The 18,403-nt window shown below is 32.5% G+C and overlaps 1 protein-coding gene across 6 annotated transcripts in view; it reads right to left on the bottom strand.

Annotated features, from left to right (window-relative positions):
• LOC143054193 (pumilio homolog 1-like) overlaps positions 1–17,934 on the bottom strand; it is a 37,135-nt gene extending 19,201 nt beyond the window's left edge. For all 6 annotated transcript variants that reach the window (XM_076227113.1, XM_076227116.1, XM_076227118.1 and 3 more), the window contains exons 1-8: positions 17,841–17,934; positions 17,343–17,592; positions 16,839–16,898; positions 14,514–14,652; positions 6,778–6,887; positions 5,972–5,986; positions 4,934–5,157; positions 3,772–4,000 (exon numbers count right to left, since the gene is read on the bottom strand). In XM_076227113.1, coding sequence (XP_076083228.1) covers positions 3,772–4,000; positions 4,934–5,157; positions 5,972–5,986; positions 6,778–6,887; positions 14,514–14,652; positions 16,839–16,898; positions 17,343–17,549 — 984 coding nt within the window. In that variant the 5' untranslated portion in view covers positions 17,550–17,592; positions 17,841–17,934. The remainder of the gene's footprint in view (positions 1–3,771; positions 4,001–4,933; positions 5,158–5,971; positions 5,987–6,777; positions 6,888–14,513; positions 14,653–16,838; positions 16,899–17,342; positions 17,593–17,840) is intronic.
• Between the last annotated feature and the right edge of the window lie 469 nt (positions 17,935–18,403).

The raw sequence follows: 18,403 nt of genomic DNA, 5'->3' as shown, positions 1-18,403 counted from the left end.
ACGTTGATAGTTTTGTAAATGAACCCTGCTCTTCAAGTTTAAAGATACAGAGTAACGTACATCATATCACGATTTCAAAGCGTTCAACATCGATTTCAAACAAATGCTTTGAAACTCTAAATGCAAGTGTTCATGTCAAACGCTCACGTGATACCAAACGGACTAGACGTTATACGATAAAGGTAAAACCCGAGGATTCCGGTAAAAAAAGTTTTGAGCGGGAAATACAAATATAAGATTTTTGGTAGGAACGAAAAAATAAAATAAAATAAAATCTTGCTGATAAATACAAATAAAAGATTTTCAGGCGGAACGAATTTATAGGGTCGGTCGGTAAAGGGCAAACAAACAATATTTTAATTTAAGCCTTATCAATAATTGGTAATATTAATTACTTGGAAAACAAAAGGTCCTGGAATGGAGTATTTTTTAATCAACAGCATTGTAAATAAAGTTGAATTCTTTTATTCGCTGATTTACGTCATGCTCGCTAACAAATTGAAGCCTGTACCTATATGCCTTATTTTAAGTCCAGATATTTAGTATTCGTATTGTTATCTTAGAAATTCTTACTGATAAATATACTACAATAAGGAAAAATTTGACAATGATTGAATTTAGTAGTGTCAACCCTGTGATTATGACCCGTGTATATAGCAAAATCCTAATTACACCGTTTGGTGGTGCGCCTGTCAGATGCGGAACGTACAGATAAGGTAATAGGTAACAGGTGAATATACTATTGGTATCGTTATCGGATTCAACCCGAAACTTGTTAATTATTGGCAACATTAATTATGTGGAAAACAAAAGGGTCTGGAGTGGTGTAATTTTTAATCTACACCATTGTCCTATATTAGTTATATATAAAGTTGAATTCTTTGATTTGTCGTTTTTACCCAATGACGGCTGACAAATTGGACCTCATCATTTTAGTATTATAGATACCATCACTGTTTGGGGAAAATGTAGACCTTTTTGGGAGGAATTTTAAGCCATTTTTTTTAGTAATTGGGAATTTTCTCTAGGGGAAAAGGCCGAATTTCAGCTGTTATTTAAAGCAAACAATATCACTGAAACTTGTGAAAAATATGTATACAGGCCTTGGATATTTAAATTAGTTGTTCATCTTTACCAATGTAAATAAAAAATTAGTACCCAACAATGAATCAATAGCATGTGTACTGACAGAAATGTACTTAAACTATACTCTGTATACACTAAATGTTACAAAGTTGACACTCCCAGTTATCTACATACATTAGGACAAGATTGTGTCAACGAAGATTTTAATATATGCACCGTATGTCACTTCACAGTGGTGATTCAACTGTCAAGTCGGCTTAATTAATGCAATGGTAGTTGGTTTAGTTTTTCTTTCACATCAGATTAGATAACAACCTTTAATATAGTTTTGAGACAAGAATGCAGACACTTGTTAACTACTGTGTATTCATTTATATTGGCAGGTACTTATTTTAGTGCGATTTCATGGTTTTACAAGTTTTCTTACAAGCATCAATATTTACTTCCTAGAACAATGTAATTTGAGCTGGGTCAGATAGAAATCGACCTTATGCAAATGAATATTTTTACATCTGTTAACCTTTTTAAGGTCGGAAAAAAATCACTCTAAAAAGTCTGAAACAGTTTAAAGATTGTATTGGATTGTTATAAGAACCATACAAAACAGAACATAACTCATCTAAAGACATTTCTATCATAATTAATTGCTCCAAAATCAAAGTCATATACATGTATACATGCAATTGCACAAGGTCAATTTCTATCCGACGCAGCTTATTTCATTTGTTAACTTTTCCCAGAAAATTGATACTCAACAGAGAATCTACAGTATTTGTTTTTATACAAATGTCAAGAGCTATATGGTGTTATATTTGATTTGGAAAGTGTTACAAAATTGACACTCCCAGCTATTTACATACAAGGACAAGATTGTGTCAACTAAGATTTTAATATATGCACCGTATGTCACTTCACAGTGGTGATTCAACTGTCAAGTCGGCTTAATTAATGCAATGGCAGTTGGTTTTTTAATTGTCACACGACAAATTAAGGTTTGTTCTATAAAATAATACATCACATACATTGAACCATTGCAAGTACTGACCACTTTCATAAAGATTCTTGCAGTGATAGCACCTTTCAAAGTTCAGGTGATAATTTATTTTGTTTGACATAATGGAAGAAGATATTTTGTTGGTAAGTAGAAACTATCAAAAACCAAATCTTTAACTTACATCAGTGGACAGACAGACTGACACATAGATTATAAAAAAAATGCCCTTCTACTACATGTATATACCACAACAGGGCATAACAATTTCCACATGGCAAATCACAACCTTAATTATACTTTTTCTTGGGATTTCAAGGTTTTACAACAGTTTGCATACAAGCCTACAAGAAATATATGTACTTCCTTAAACATTTTAATTATTTTTTTGTTGTTCATCTTTACCAGGAAAATTGGTTCCCAACAATGAATCCACAATATTTGCCAAGAGCTGTATGGTGTTGCCTTTGATTCAAAAGTGTTACAAAGTTAACACTCCCAGTCATCTTTATAAAGAAGACTAGATTGTGTCAATAAAATCTGTTTATCTTTACCTTGGCACTCAATAATGAATCCACACAAATGTCAAGTGTTGTATGGTGTTATATTTGATTTAAAAGTGTTACAAAGTTGACACTCCCAGTCATCTACATTAGAGGACAAGCTTGTGTCAACTAAGATTTTAATATATGCACCGTATGTCACTTCACAGTGGTGATTCAACTGTCAAGTCGGCTTAATTAATGCAATGTAAGTTTTTTTTTTTTTATTGTTTGAAGGGTTGTTCTATGAAAATGTACATCACATACATAACATGGAACATTTTTTTAATTTTTAATTGGTTGGTGTCATATATACACTTTATATACATGTAGTACCAAAATGGACACATAGTTCATGGATTCTCGTACTATCATTTTTTTATGTACAGTGGACTGTGAAATTGGGGTCAAAACTCATATAGGAAATATGTGTACTAAGTTTCAAGTTGATTGGACTTCAACTTCATCAAAAACTACCTTGACCAAAAATGTTTACCTAAAGCAGGAGACGGACAAAAGAAGACAGACTAAAAACATACTGCCCTTCAGTGGGTCATGAAAAAAAAATAGAAACTGAAAATCTTGAAGTTGAAGCCTACAATCAGGTTAAAGGGAGCTTAGTGAAATACTGTGTTACTATGTTGACACTCCCAGTCATCTACATACATTAGGACAAGATTGTGTCTGTCAACAAGGATTTTAATATATGCACCGTACGTCACTTCACAGTGGTGATTCAACTGTCAAGTCGGCTTAATTAGTGCAATGGCTACTGTTCTTTGATGACTGAAATCCACGATAAATATGTGACCAAATAAAGACATTTGATTTCCAATTTAACAAGTAGATATGCTTTATGTAAAATATTCTACATGTTCTATAATTCATATTATTTAAATACAAACATATCAAAATTTGATAAGCATTGGTTGACAAGTTCTCAAGTTATTGCTGTTTGGTGTGAGCCAAGACTCACTGTTGAAGGCTGTACTTTTGACACAGTGAGATTTTGATGGAGAGTTGTCACATTGGCACTCATACCACATCTTATTTCTTTTTGGCATGAGGCTTCACAAATAACTGTTGTAAAAGATATATGTTTTGCCTTTTTGTTATTTTGATAGTGAATGCAAATTGTTGAAATCCCAATACCTGAGCATAGTCCATATTAAAGTTTGGACTATCCATTGATGGCATCATCTGATTGTTATAGTCAAAGTGGCCAGGGTCCAGACCCATGGGTTCAAATGGAGGTGGGTCCAACTGGAAACCAGGCTGCTGGAACTGGTTCTGGTTGTCAAAGAAATCATTGTCTTTGTTAGGTCCACCCATCTGATTCATCTTGTTTTCATCTATAGGACTGTTCTGTCGACTGCTCCTCCTGAAATACAAAGATTTAAATATCTGTCAAAAAATACACATCTTAAATTTCAGTTATTATTTATAGATGTATTCTGTTTTCTGCTCTTTGATCGTGTAGTTGTCTTCTTGACACATTCCACTATTCCATTCTCAATTCTATCATTTATTTTTTTAGGGTACCAACTTTCAAGGTTTTGCTCAAGTCTGAAAACAAGCATATACATATCTTGCACTTCATTGAACATTTAAATTTGTGGTTTAATTGATACGAAATCTAAGAATATTAATTTCCTACAAATAAAAACTAATCCATCGTATGCTGATGTAACTATCTCATATCTGTAATCTTAACTTTACTTCTCTAAAAAATTTATCTATGCAACTAACTTTGGATTTCTGTACACATTTGTTACACAAAATTCTTGCATCTGTACATGTATCAAGTTTACACTGTTGACAACCCTGGTCAGGATGCCATAACTGTATAAACTCTGAATTTAATATATGCACCGTATGTCACTTCACAGTGGTGAATCAACTGTCAAGTCGGCTTAATTAGTGCAAAATTACAAAATAGTTTCAATTTTATTGTTGCTTATTTCTAAAGCAGAGTTTGTTGAAAGAGAATAAATCTTTACGCTTTTGAGATTTTTGAGATTTTTATTGCTTCAGCAAATCGTATTTTGAATATAAAATTTGGTAATCATATACATTTTGTACATGGAAGTTAACAAATTGACATTTTTGGTAACCTGCATTACAGATTACTACTTCTAGAACTAATTTTATTAAAAGATATGGAATGATCTAGTGTAATTATTTTTTCAACACCCTTAATTTTCACGAGAATTTCTTCCCTGGGTATTTAGTTATAGCTAACCTTTTGATAGTTTAATAAAAAAAACACATTTTCTTTTAGAGCCTTCTCAATTTTAGAAAATATCAAACCTACCTAAAAACATTCTCTTCATCAAGCCCGTTCTGCATAAGTCCATTATTCTGAATATTTTGCATATTTTGCATATTCTGAATGTTCTGCAAGTTTTCTTTATTCTCGTCGCTTCGGTCTCCATCCCTGCCTTCAAATGGTGATGGAGTTTTACTTTTCTTGTCCTGACCTACGTCCCCCATACTTCCATCTTGCTGCTGGACCTGGGAATAGTACCCCGTTGGAACCTAAAGTTTTTTGTTCATATTATTTATTTTCATGCCAGCATGCAATTTACCTTTTTGTAAAATTACAAAACCTAATATGTTATAGTGACAATTCAATTAAATTTAACAAGTGTAGAAAGTAATACCTTCTCAAACATGTCAAAGACAGGAGTCCTACTGAAGTCCACCATTTTTTTGTATATGAACCCTATTATCTTTGTAATGGTATTTAGCTACAAGTCAAATTTTTAGTCTGATTCATATATATATCGTCTTTCTTGCTCAATTTTGTAGGCTCTTCTAAAACTCTTTGTTTGCTCAAGAGCTTGTGAGCATTTAAAAAGCGAGTTTGTTTTATAAATGGTAAATTATTGGAATAGATTGAGGTGGACAAAGGGTAACATTCAATATGCTCAACTAGGGCAAGCATTTTTCAATCTGATTAAATGGATTAGACAGTTGGTTTTCACCGTTTGAATGATTTGACACTAGTCGTTTTTGGGGCCCATTATAGCTTGCTGTACAGTGTGAGCCATGGCTCTGTGTTGAGGACAGTATCGTGACCTAAAGGCTATAATTATTTACTTTTACAAATTGTCACTTTGTTGGAGAGTTGTCTCATTGGCACTCGTACCATATTCTTCATTATAATGCATGTTCACACTTCACTTATAAGGATTTGACAATTAACTTTCCAATCTGCTTTCAGTTTTGAGGTCTCATTTTACTATCAAGTTTGTTGCAGTGATAGCCAAATTCTTGCATTTTTACTAGATCTACAAATGTATATTACAATAAGATTCACCATTCTTGTATTTTGTGTAAATGCACTTACCTTAAATTTTCTCATCTGAAAAGGAAAAATTTGACCTGTAGTTGTGGAAGTTATAAAATCAAATTGGTTTACAGTTCACTCCTTAAATCTAAACTAGCGAACAGACTCATTTTAGACTACAACAAATTTAAGTCACATCTCTCCTCTTTCAAAAGAAATTTATACATTCATTCTCACATTAAAATTGGAAGTCAAGAAACAATAAAAGTCTTTTAATCCTAATAAGGTTCCTCATTAATTATCTACAAAGACATACCATATTAAGACTATTCATCTTGTAAAAAGTTTTTATAAAGACTAAAAAATTCAAAATAAACAGCTATATGTGTATTAATTTTTTAGTGTCTTCAATTTTAAACTAATCTACTTCTCATACATGTCATATGTAAGTTTTAAGTATGGACAAGGAAAAGTATCCAACATCGAAAAGATTTAACATCCCAGATCAATATACTGATAGTTTTATTCATATAAAGTTTGTATGTTTAAATATGTTTATTACACACGAAAGTTAACCAACGCCTGGTGAATCTGTAGTAAGGTAGAATCCCTGAAGTGGATACCTCGGGTATGCAGAGTCGTTATGATAAAGCACATAAAATGTAAAGAGTCTTATAAAAACAACACTTGAGGGACTGCTGCATCAAATTTATTGATCGACATGTTTCGGTGCCTAAGGCAATAAATTTTATGCAGCAGTCCCTCAAGTGTTGTTGTTGGACTTGTAAGACTCTCTAAAAATATGTTTATTATATTTTGTGTTTTTCATACAAAGTTCTTGACTACAGCTTAAAACTGTTACTTACAAACTGATTAGGTGGCCCTTTCATCCTCATTCTGGCATCCAACTCCTTGCCTGTTGGGGAACCACCACTTAATACATACTCCACCATATCTACACCAAGTCCTCCTGGCTCTGAAACCATGTATGATTGTCATAAAACAGACTAAATGAATCTTGCATTAAATTCTGGTCTTTTACAGTCAGAGCTCTGACATAAACAAGTCAGAATAAAATGACTTCTTCAAGTCAGAAAATGTTTTGAAATTCTGACCTGTACGGGTCAATTTTTGTTTTGCGTAGTTTTCCATCGAGTTCGTCAAACCAGAAGATATTTTGAATTTGCCGCCGATCTAAGACACATACGATCACGTGGTTTTTTGCGAGAGATCACGTGTTTGAGAGTCGTTGTTTTAGGAGTTTCTCGAACGAGAAGTTATTGAAAATATAGTGATTATTTACGTTTTTTTAGTGCAAATCTAGGTCAATGTGGTCATTTTCAGAAGGTAATATATATTACCTTCGTATTTTCTTGGCCATTTTAATATTTTTTGCGTGTGAAGAAGGTCTTTGCAAGTGATTTTGTTGCTGTTTCATGAAGGCGCGTGACCTGTAAATACGGACGCGTGGCCTTTGAGATGACCGGGTGTCTGACAATTCTGACTTGTTCAGGTCAGAAAATGTTGTTATGATAATGAACTGTTATTTTCGGGAGACAACTCGTGTTGTCTTAAACAGTATTAACATTAATAACCAGTCATTGCAATTTTAAAAGTAAAATTATTGCTTCGAGCTGAACATCATCACGTGATTTTTCTATTTTTAAACTCAATCATGAATTGACTTTTTAACCTTTCCGAGTTTGCGGCTTATAAATATATTTGTTTTTTCGTTTCTCCAAATGAGAAAAACGATCTTTTGAATATTGATATTAATGAAAATGAAATGAAATCGGAATAATTTTAATAAAGGTAAAGGGAAGGGAGGGTTTAACTAAAGAACCGAAATATTTTTTTATTTTTATTTTAAAAATGATTTTAACTTGAGAACATTATAAAGAGATTCACAAAACGGGTTTTTCAATTATGAACATGGAATATGATATTAAAAACAAATCAAATGAAATGTAGGGTAAGGCTCCAGGGATCACCCTACCCCTGTCATTTGACAATGTTGAACAGTCGAGATCCCTGCTCCCTTAACTCAATTTTTTCTCGCTGTAAAGTATAATGAAATATACCAGGCTACAGTGGCGGATCCAGAGGAGGGGTTCCGGGGGTTGGAACCCCCCCTTTTTTTTGGCCGATCAATGCACTTGAATGGGGACATATAGTTGGAACCCCCCCTTTATCCTGGGTTGGGAACCCCCCCCCTTTTTAAAATGGCTGGATCCGCCCCTGGGCTAGTCTCTATGGGTCGCCCCACCCCTTGTTATTTGAGAATGATCTTATATCTTGAAAATGGTCGAGATCCCCACCTGTAAACCATATATATTCCTTTTTATAATGTCAAATTGATTTGAATGAAATATACCGGGCTAGTCTCTGGGTTTACCCCCTCCCCTGCCATTTGCGAATTTTCTTATATTTTGTAAACGGTCGAGATCCCCACCCCTAAACTATATATATTCTTGTATGGGAAAATAAAACAAACCCAATGTAATATAGGGGAAGTCCCTTGGGGGGGGGGTTCACCCCTACTGTGTGAAAACATGTAAATGGTCAAGATCCGCACCCCTGAACCATATATATATTAGTGTAAGGGACAACAAGACAAATCAAATGAAATAAAGATAAATTCCCTTGGGGTCACCCCACCCCCTCATGTTTGAAAACTTGTAAACGGTTGAGATCCCCACCCCTTAAGCCTATATATTATTATATGGGACAATACAACGAATCAAATGAAATAAAGGGAAAGTCCATGGGGGTCATCCCCATCCCCCTTTTTGAAATGGTTTGAATCACCACCCCTAAACCATATAATATTCCTGTTCGTCATTTCAAGAAGATTTGAATGATATACAGGGTCAATCCCTAATTATATGGCATATATGTTTTCCTATGAAGTTACACATCTATAATTCTTACCCCAGATGCTTAGCCACATAAAGCATTAACCTTTTATTTGACATATAGATAGTCTTTGTTTCTACAGAAGTGAGAAGAACATTGGAAGTCAGTATGTTCTGACCTATAAAAGTCTGAATGTTCTGACTTATGAAAGTCTGAATGTTCTGACTTATTATGAAAGTCTGAATGTTCTGACTTTAATTTAATAAGGCCAGAAAGACTCAGAATGATCTGAAGATAATGACTTGTTTTTAATGTTTAGAGTATTTAAGAATATGAATGCTCTTGTCATGCTAGTACCATAAGAAACCCTGACAAGATTTTGTTCCCAAAAAAATATATATTAAGAATAACAAGTGTACAATTGAACATAAATTACAAAGTTATAAATGTTGCTAAAAAAATATATTTAAAAAACACCCAATAGATAGTTGTAGTGAAAATATTATGTATTTATATGTACCACTTCTTGAAGGACAACAAAGTCACCAAACTTAGTCTGATTTTCTAAGTATGTTCTTCTCAAATTTTTTTTTACAGAACATGATTTGACCTGTTTAAGTCAGTTTACAGAAAAAAATCCCATCAAACTAGGTTTCTTCATCTTAGCCCCACCCTTTTTCTCCTTATCTGAATCGACTACTGTTGGGATAATTAATTTTTTTTTAAGAAACAATTCAGTCAAATGGTTTTTAGAATAATGTTTTTTACAACCAAAAGTTCTATATGTTAACTTTACAGAAAAAAAGTCATGAAAATACAGAAATAAAATAAATTTTTAAGATACAAATTTGATGAAATTTGTTAAAAAAAATACATTTGAATATAAAATATACCAAATACATTTTTTTTATAGTCCTCAATATTATGACTTGAGGGGACCATATTTCATCAGTCTTTTATCTGGTTTGTCATACATTTTAAAATCAATATGAAAATCCTAGACTTAAAAGTTGACATAAGTACTCTTTGAAGTCAGAACATGATTTGACCTGTTAAAGTCAGTTTACAGAGAAAATTAAATCCAATCAAAACTAGGTCTTCTTCTTCTAAGCCCCCCCCCCCCCCCCCCCTTCTCTTCCCCTTTTTCCCTTATCTGAATCTGCTACTGTTGGGTTAATTAATTGATAGGTTTATTAGAAACAATTCAGTCAAATGGTTTAAAATAATATATTTTAAAACCAAAAGTTCCACGTGTTAACTTAACAGAAAAGAAAGGTCATGAAAATACAAAAATATAATAAAATTTAAAGATGATTTGATGAAATTTGTAAACAAAATTTATTTGAATATAAAATATACCAAACACATTTTTTTATAGTCCTCATTATTGTGACTTTATTATTGGGTGTCTTTTATCTGAATTTCCCATACATTCTTAAAGCATATGACAATGCCAGACTAAAAAGTTGTAATGATTAGCTAAAGTGAAGTTTTTGACTGACTCTTTGAAGTCAGAACATAATTTGACCGGTTTAAAACAAAATACATTTAAATATATTGAATATGCAAAATAAACTTTTTTATAGTCCTCATTATTGCGCTGTATGGGGACCTTATTTCCTCTGTCTTTTATCTGGCTTTTCCGTACATTTTTAAATCAATATGAAAAAACTAGACTTAAAAGTTGAAATAAGTTTAGTAGGGACTGACTCTTTGAAGTCAGAACACGATTTGACCTGTTAATAAGTCAGTTGACAGAGAAAAAAAAATGTCCAATCAAAACTAAGTCTTCTTCCTTTAAGCCCCCTCCATATCTGAATCTGCTACTGTTGAGTTAATTAATTCATAATTATTTTTAAGAAACAATTCAGTCAAATGGTTTTTAAAATAATGTTTTTTAAAACCGAAAGTTCCAAATGTTAATTTAACAGAAAAAAAGTCATGAAAATACAGAAATATAATAAAATTTTAAAATAATTTGGAGAAATTTGTTAACAAAATACATTTGAATATTAAATAATAGGGCCACCCTTAAAAAATTGTTTGTTTGGCATTGCCGACCCACACTATCAGCAGGTGGGTAGGTAGGTAGGGATTTTTTTTTTTTTTTTTTTTTTTTTTTACATTTAAAAGCCTTATACATGTAAATCATGAAGTCTCTAGATCAATGTTGTCTAAAGCATTGCAGCATTGTTGTGTGTACATGCTGGTGGTTTCTTTGAAAGGGGTCAACCATCAATGTCACATTCTACATCATATGGATAATTTCACGTAAGACAGTCAGTTTTATTGGCAAAGTTAAAAGAGGCCTGATGTCACATCTTGAAGTTGTGGTCACAGTTTGGTAAAATTACCATAAGTTAAATGGCTCAACCACTACGGCTCCTTGTACAAATGGACAAAGATTTAAAACTTTGATTGTTTTCTTTGGTTTTATAAACATCACTTTCTACACCATATGGGTAATTTCATGGCAGTCAGTTTTAGTGCCGTACTAAACCGTAGTACTTGAAGGAAAATGCCAACCTGTGGGAGGAAACTGACTAACCTTATCACATCTGACATGAAAACCAAACCTTAATTTTGCAACTGCCCAACTAGGGCTCAAACCAATACCTGGAGGCTAGTAATCATACATGTAAGGTGTGACGAACTACCATACAAACACGCCTACTTCCCCATATAAGTTTTGAGGATAAAGGATCTGTTCCAAATTAGGACAGCAAAATATTAAAAATTTGGAAGGTTGGCGTGACAAATTATAGACATGGTGTTTATACTAATATTATCCAAGTGCAAGGTTTTTCAGGGATAGGTTTAAAACGTATGATAAATTCAAAATGAAAATATGCAGCAGGACAGACAATTTTTGCAGAAAAATAAATTATGGGTTGTAATGCTTGTTTGATTAACAGAAATCTGGACATGCATTACATGAATACAGATAAATTAATGAGCCCTTAGAATTGTGGAAAAGGTTTCTGTCAGTATCTTTTATGTTTTAAGAATTATCTTATTCATGTTAAGAAGAAAGGCAAGAAAAGGGGGAAGTACTTCAATTGACACAAGATGCTAGTCTTTAAAATATGTATGTTTTGTTCCAGGCTAGCAACTACTGGTGCAAAACTACTATAAACCTGTAAATCATTATGGTCTTTAAGCTTTGGTGCTTACAGCCATAATTATCTTGAATGCATCATTGTGGTTCTGACTATAGTAGATACTTTGTTCTCTGGTTCAAGGGAACATTTGTCAATGATAAATTTCAAATATTTGATAAGTTCAACAAATGTAAGAGCCATGCATATTTGTTCTGTGATGTCCTGGTGAAAAACTTCTATCTCATGAAGCGACAAAGTCAAGCAGAAATCATCTGTTTCTGCTTTACAAAAGATAAAATTGAGTCCTCTACAAGGTCTCTCAGAACGTTTCTTGCAAAGAATAGCTGAAATTTGATTTTTGATAAAATACATCTCCCTTAACCAATGCATTGCAGCATAGGGAGATGCCTTCCCCTGCCGGCCTCTTTGACATTACTTTTGGCAGACTTTTTCTATTCCATGTCATTTAAATGTTTTCTCCCAATACAGTGTAAGGCAAGCGCTTTTAAGATCATGATTTGAAATAAGTAAAGCCAGGAACAAACTCGGCGGATACGATCAATTTCCGGCACAATTTCGATTTTTTTTAAATAAAAAATAAATAAATTCTGAAACGCAAATAAAATTATTTGGGCGGCAAGTTTTTCAGTGGGTCGGGCGGCAATGCCAAACAAATGAAATTTTATTTTAGGCCTAGTATACCAAATACACTTTTTTATAGTCCACATTTTTGTGACTTTATTATTGGGTGTCTTTTATCTGAGTTTCTTATACATTCTGAAATGCATATGACAATCCCAGACTTAAAGTTGCAATACTTGATTAAAGTATAGTTTTTTACTGACTCCTTGAAGTCAGAACATAATGTGACTTGTTCAAGTCAGTTTGCACAACAGGATTTACCTCAATGAAATATTAAGATACAATGTATCAAAAATATACCAAATTATCTTTTATATATATAATTCTTATAATTGTGACTTAATTTTTTGTGATTTTTTTTCCTACTTGTATCCATACATTCTAAGTTAACAATCACATCACAATCATGATAATGCACGACTTTTACAGAACTTTGCAAGCCATTTAGTTTTTGACAGACTCTTTTAAGTCAGAACATGATTTGACCTGTTTAAGTCAATTTGTCCGAACATGCCCATTTGACCTGTTTAAGTCAATTTGTCTGAACATGATTTGACCTGTTCAAGTCAGATTGCAGAACAAATTTTCCAATCAAAGCTAGGTGTACTTCCTTTAAGCCCTGCTTCTGAATCTGCCATTTGTGAATTTATTTGATAAATGTTTAGAAACAATTAAGTCAAATGGTTATTTATTTTAGGGGATCTTACATATATTTCTTATGTCTGACGTTCCCATACTTTCATTTAATATCATATGTCAGTGCCCCACTCTAAAAATTTCAATAAATTTAGTTTTGGGCTGACTGTTATAAGTCAAAACATGATTTGACCTGTTTAAAAGAAAATGCATTTAAATATTGAATATACCAAATATTTTTTTTTATTGTCCTCATTGTGACTTTAGGGGACCTTTAATATTTTCTCTGTCCTATATCTGGCTTTCCCATACATTTTTAAATCAATATGACAGTACAAGACATAAAGGTTGAAATAAGTTTAGTTTTGACTGACTCTTTCAAGTCAGAACATAGTGGGACTTGTTTGAGTCAGTTTGCACAACAGTATTTACCTCAATGAAATATTAAAATAATAAATGTTTTGCTCTTGATAAATTTAGCTAAAAGTGGATGAAAATAGATCCCTTATTTTTTCCTTGGAAGATTTGAAGTATTGTCATGGTACTAGTAAATGTATCCAATATTGTATTTTGTAAATCTTTTGATATTGACAGAAAATTGTATGATCCATTTTTCTGCTTTGGTTTTTGTTTGTATTAATTTTGAAATGATCGAATTTGATGAGATAAATATATTATGTTAAGATTCTGGAAAGAAGAAGGTATGACGAGCCCCACTTTTTAAACTCTTTGATTCGAAACTAGTAATCACTATATTTTATGGAGATTGATAACAAAGTGGTAGTAATGACTGCTTCAAGTCAGAACAAAAATGACCTCTCTAAGTCAAAATGTATTAAAAAGGGACATAAATCTTATTAGAATATGAAGATATTAAGTCACAATATTTTATGCAAAAGCTGACCTGTGGAAGTCATTTTATGATAAATTAAAGTCTGACATAAACTGACCTGTACAAGTCATATTCTGTTGAGTGCAAGAAGGGAGACAACACTTGCATCAAATTATATCTGACCTATAGAAGTCATTTTATTCTGACTTGTTTATGTCAGAGCTCTGACTGTTTTATATTAATTGAATTTTCAATTCTGGTTTTTTATAATTTTAATCACAGACTGTTTGCCTCATAAAAAAATCAAGGATAATTACAATTTTCTTATTTTTAAGGCTGATTTTCCGTGAACTAAGATATTGATAATTAAAATTAAAAACTAAATATTCTATTTAACCATGCAATAAAAAGTTGATGCTGATACTTATTACCTATTACCGATTTCTAAAATCCCCCTTTCTTAACAAAGTAATATTTTTTCAGATTTATTTTATCAAAAATTAGTTCAGAATATATCATCATGATCAGTACTTACCCATATTTCCTGGATTCCCCCATGAATCATCTCTAGGGGCCATCCATGGGTTACCTGGTGGAAACATCTGTTTACCTGGCTCTACTGGCTTGGGCCCATCCCCCATATCACCCCACAACTTTTTTGCAGAATTCTGCATCTGTTATAAAAATGTAGATACTGTTGATTTATAAAGAATATACAAACCTAGCAAAGTGAAGTAAGTTTTCATGGCAAGATTGCAATTTATTCTGATCGCTGCATCATACAATACATGCTCATTAATATTTCACTGTGGCAAGGCTGGACGACTTGTGATAAATATATCGGCAAGTGGACTTGTCGAGATAATTATCTTATCATGTCAGGCCAAAATAAAAAGATTGTATGTTTGCCCAAACGCGACCGACCCAAAATAAACCCGCCGACTCAAATTCTTTTTTTGACATTTTTTTGAAGAAATTTTTTTTTTCGGATTTTTTTTGGGTCCGCTCAGTCATCGTACAAAACTTAATGTTTGTCGTCTTTGCATTTGAAAGTAACTGTGAATAAGATTAAAAGAAAGCGTATAAGAGACGCAGTTAATCGATATTCGATGTTCTCCGTTTTTATCTTCTGATTTAACGAACGTAAAGAAGTTAAACATGTGAAGTGGCACAGTTTTTTTTACGCTGTAGTTGTCTGTACTACCAAACCCTTACCTGTATGATCAATGTTAATTTCATCGTGTTATCGAATATCTGATAAGAATATTCAGGTAGATTTGTTCAAAACCATGTGCAATCGAATATTTTCAATGTTATTCTGACAGGAAATGGATCCTGAAGTTGCGAATTTACAATCTTGCAAGAAGATTTTGCTTTTACTGAATAAAAAGGAATTATTTCTTGATAAATTGTTGGCTTTAATTATAATCTTCCTTTATCATGTAAATTAGATGCCCTTTTATTCAAATAGTTCAAATTTACAAGTCTCATTAGACAAGATCAGTACGTTGCTGTTTGGGAGAATTTGATAAAACTATAATTGCTCACAGAATCAGAAATATAATCTTAACTGAATGTAACTCCTTCTGAATAATTTATTGCAATATAAATCCCTTTTGACAAGAGAAATCTGACTTTTGTCAGAAATATTTTTTTCACATGTGCAAAAGTTAAAACATGTTATGGACGCCATATTGGATTTTTATACAAATTTGTGAGGAAGCCTCTAGAACCATGACCTAAAAATAAATAGTCTTCAGAAAACGTTAACTTCATGCAATTATATTTTATCAATAATGATTATTTTCAAAAATTTAAACTTGATTATTTAAAGAAATAAAATTATAACAAATACGTTTTTAGTTTGGAGATTCTACAGAACATGCTTTGATCTATTTATAGCCAAATTAGTTTACCTGTGTGATAATGTAAACTATAAATTTGTTTTCAAAACATAAAAAAAATTTGTTTTCAAAACATAAAAAAGACACAAACTAAGGATGGTAGATAATAATTCATATAAATATTTTAGGACATTTAATCCATTTTAATAGAAATAGGATTTAAAAACTGCAAACAAATGTAATCATTACATAATCAGCTGATATTTTTTTTACACAAACATCGTGTTGATGGAACTGTTGAAAATCACTTCATAAATCCACCAGCCCTTTCACACAGCTAGCAATTGTCAGGGTTAATAACATCTCAGGATACAAATCATATAGTAGACTAATTTATTTATAGAGGTTTTAAATTCATGGCTTTTGGTTGTCTCTACAAAGGTTTGACGGGAAAAAAAGATATACTGTTTTAAGATCTTTTAATATTTTCATGCAAATTCTGATAAAAAAAAAAAAAAGAATTTGCCTACCTACCTACCCACACCCAGTCATCATGGGTCGGGTTTGGGCAAACTGAAATATTTTTAATTGTAGCCTCATTTAGTTTGCATAACACAAAAAAATGTAAGTCGCCTTTATCACATCTTATGTCAACTTGCCAAGATATTTATCACAAGATGATTTTAATCTATAATATGAAATTAAACAGACCTAGAAAATTACACACTTTCACTTTCTATTAATTTTATTTATGTTTATATTGCTTATATGACCATCAGCAGGATGTTAGGTCAACTAGATAGTTAATTTGATTGCATCAAGACTAAATAAACAGGAAACGAAGCTACATATTATCGAACCCATGCTCTGTAAATAGTTTAATTTAGACTTTATAATTTGGATAAATATTTTATATGGTTTTAAAATCAAATATTAAAATTTGAGTGAAATCGTTGAACATGACTTTGACAGCTAGTGCCCCTTTGAAGCTTTTTTCTCAAATTTATTTTACTTACATCTCTGCCTCCAACAGCAAGGTTCTGTAAATCTCTTTCCAAATCCTGCACATTTCTAGCCTGAAAATTGTTAATTGTTTTAGTTATAATACACAATTTTTCAATTTATTTAACAAATTATTTATTTTCAGGACTAAAGTTTGTAAATAAATGCATCTACAATTTGACTAAATGTCACATTGTATGATGTGCCCCCCCTCCCCTATTAATATGCTTGTGTGTAGCAACATTTGAAACTAGATAGACATTATCATGTCAATAATAAACAGAAACATTCCATGTAGAAATTTTGAGGAACCTGGCACGGGGAAAACCCAAAATATCAAAGCCAAGACATTAGAACAGACAATGTTGAAAATTGATGCATCTTCAAGCATTCAGTACCAAAAATAGCCAAGTCATTGATTTACATTCCTTAACTTTAATGTTATATAGCTGATCAATGTAAAGGGGATGTTTTCTTTGTCATTATAAGTAAATAAACTTAAATGAAAATCATAATACCTGTTCAATAACACTATCGTCACCAATAGCCCAGCGCTTCCCTGGGTAGTTACTGTTCATTTCTGCATCTGGCTGAGGTCGCTGAAAAAAGTAGCCAACAGTTGCATCGTCTTGAGAGCGACTGGAGAAGTTTTGTTGACGAATCCCCGCCATCTCAGGGCCGTTCATCATTCTTGCACTCTGGTTATCCCACGACACTTCATTCATCGTTAATTTTAATAATTTCAAAGCATTCTATGTTCTAATCATTCTGTAAGATAAATGTGCATGTGTGTATTGAGCTGTCATCGACGTAAACGCATGGGAAAATACAAAATACACTAAATAAATGATCAATAATAAATAATATGGCGGGAGAGTCTACAGGAAGCTCACTAGTCGGAGCGATTTCCCCATTTTATTGGTTTTGTTTTGCAAAAATAATGAATGCAACTGTAACCCAGATTATTTAATAACTTATATAATAATTAAACAATGACCGATGATTTTAATTCTTACCGTGATGACTTCAGATTCCCGTGACCCTGTAACTAGTTTCTCATAACATGGCGATCGACATTGTTTAGAAATATGAATTGCATGTCGGGTACCATGTGTCCATGACGTCATTAAGAGGGAAATTGAAAGTAAAAAATGAAACTAGATATTTCATATTTGGTCGAGGCGGAAATATAAATTTGATATCGAAAAAATGAGATGCATTGTTAACTCTTTCATGAAAAAAGATTTAAAAAAAAACACAAATAAAGCAGGTCAAGAGATTTTGTTTTTCCTACAAAACTACGGTGACCTATGTAGATATGTGTTACTGATATCTGTGTCATTTTGGTCTCCGAAGTTGACCTTCTTTTTTTCTAATGAGTTACTACGGATTTTTAACTAACCAACAACTTTCAAAATAGTCCGAGATTACTCTGACGTCCAACGGCTGTTTTGAAAGACATGCTGGGGTCATGTGACGCCGTGGTCCCACCGTGAGACCAGGGGCGGATACAGCCATTTTAAAAAGGGGGGAGTCGATCCACACCCAGGACAAAAAAGGGGGGCCAAGTATATGTCCC

This window comes from Mytilus galloprovincialis, chromosome 12 (genome assembly GCF_965363235.1).
Source record: "Mytilus galloprovincialis chromosome 12, xbMytGall1.hap1.1, whole genome shotgun sequence".
Classification (NCBI taxonomy): domain Eukaryota; kingdom Metazoa; phylum Mollusca; class Bivalvia; order Mytilida; family Mytilidae; genus Mytilus; species Mytilus galloprovincialis.
This window is presented reverse-complemented; position numbering and strand designations above follow the sequence as displayed.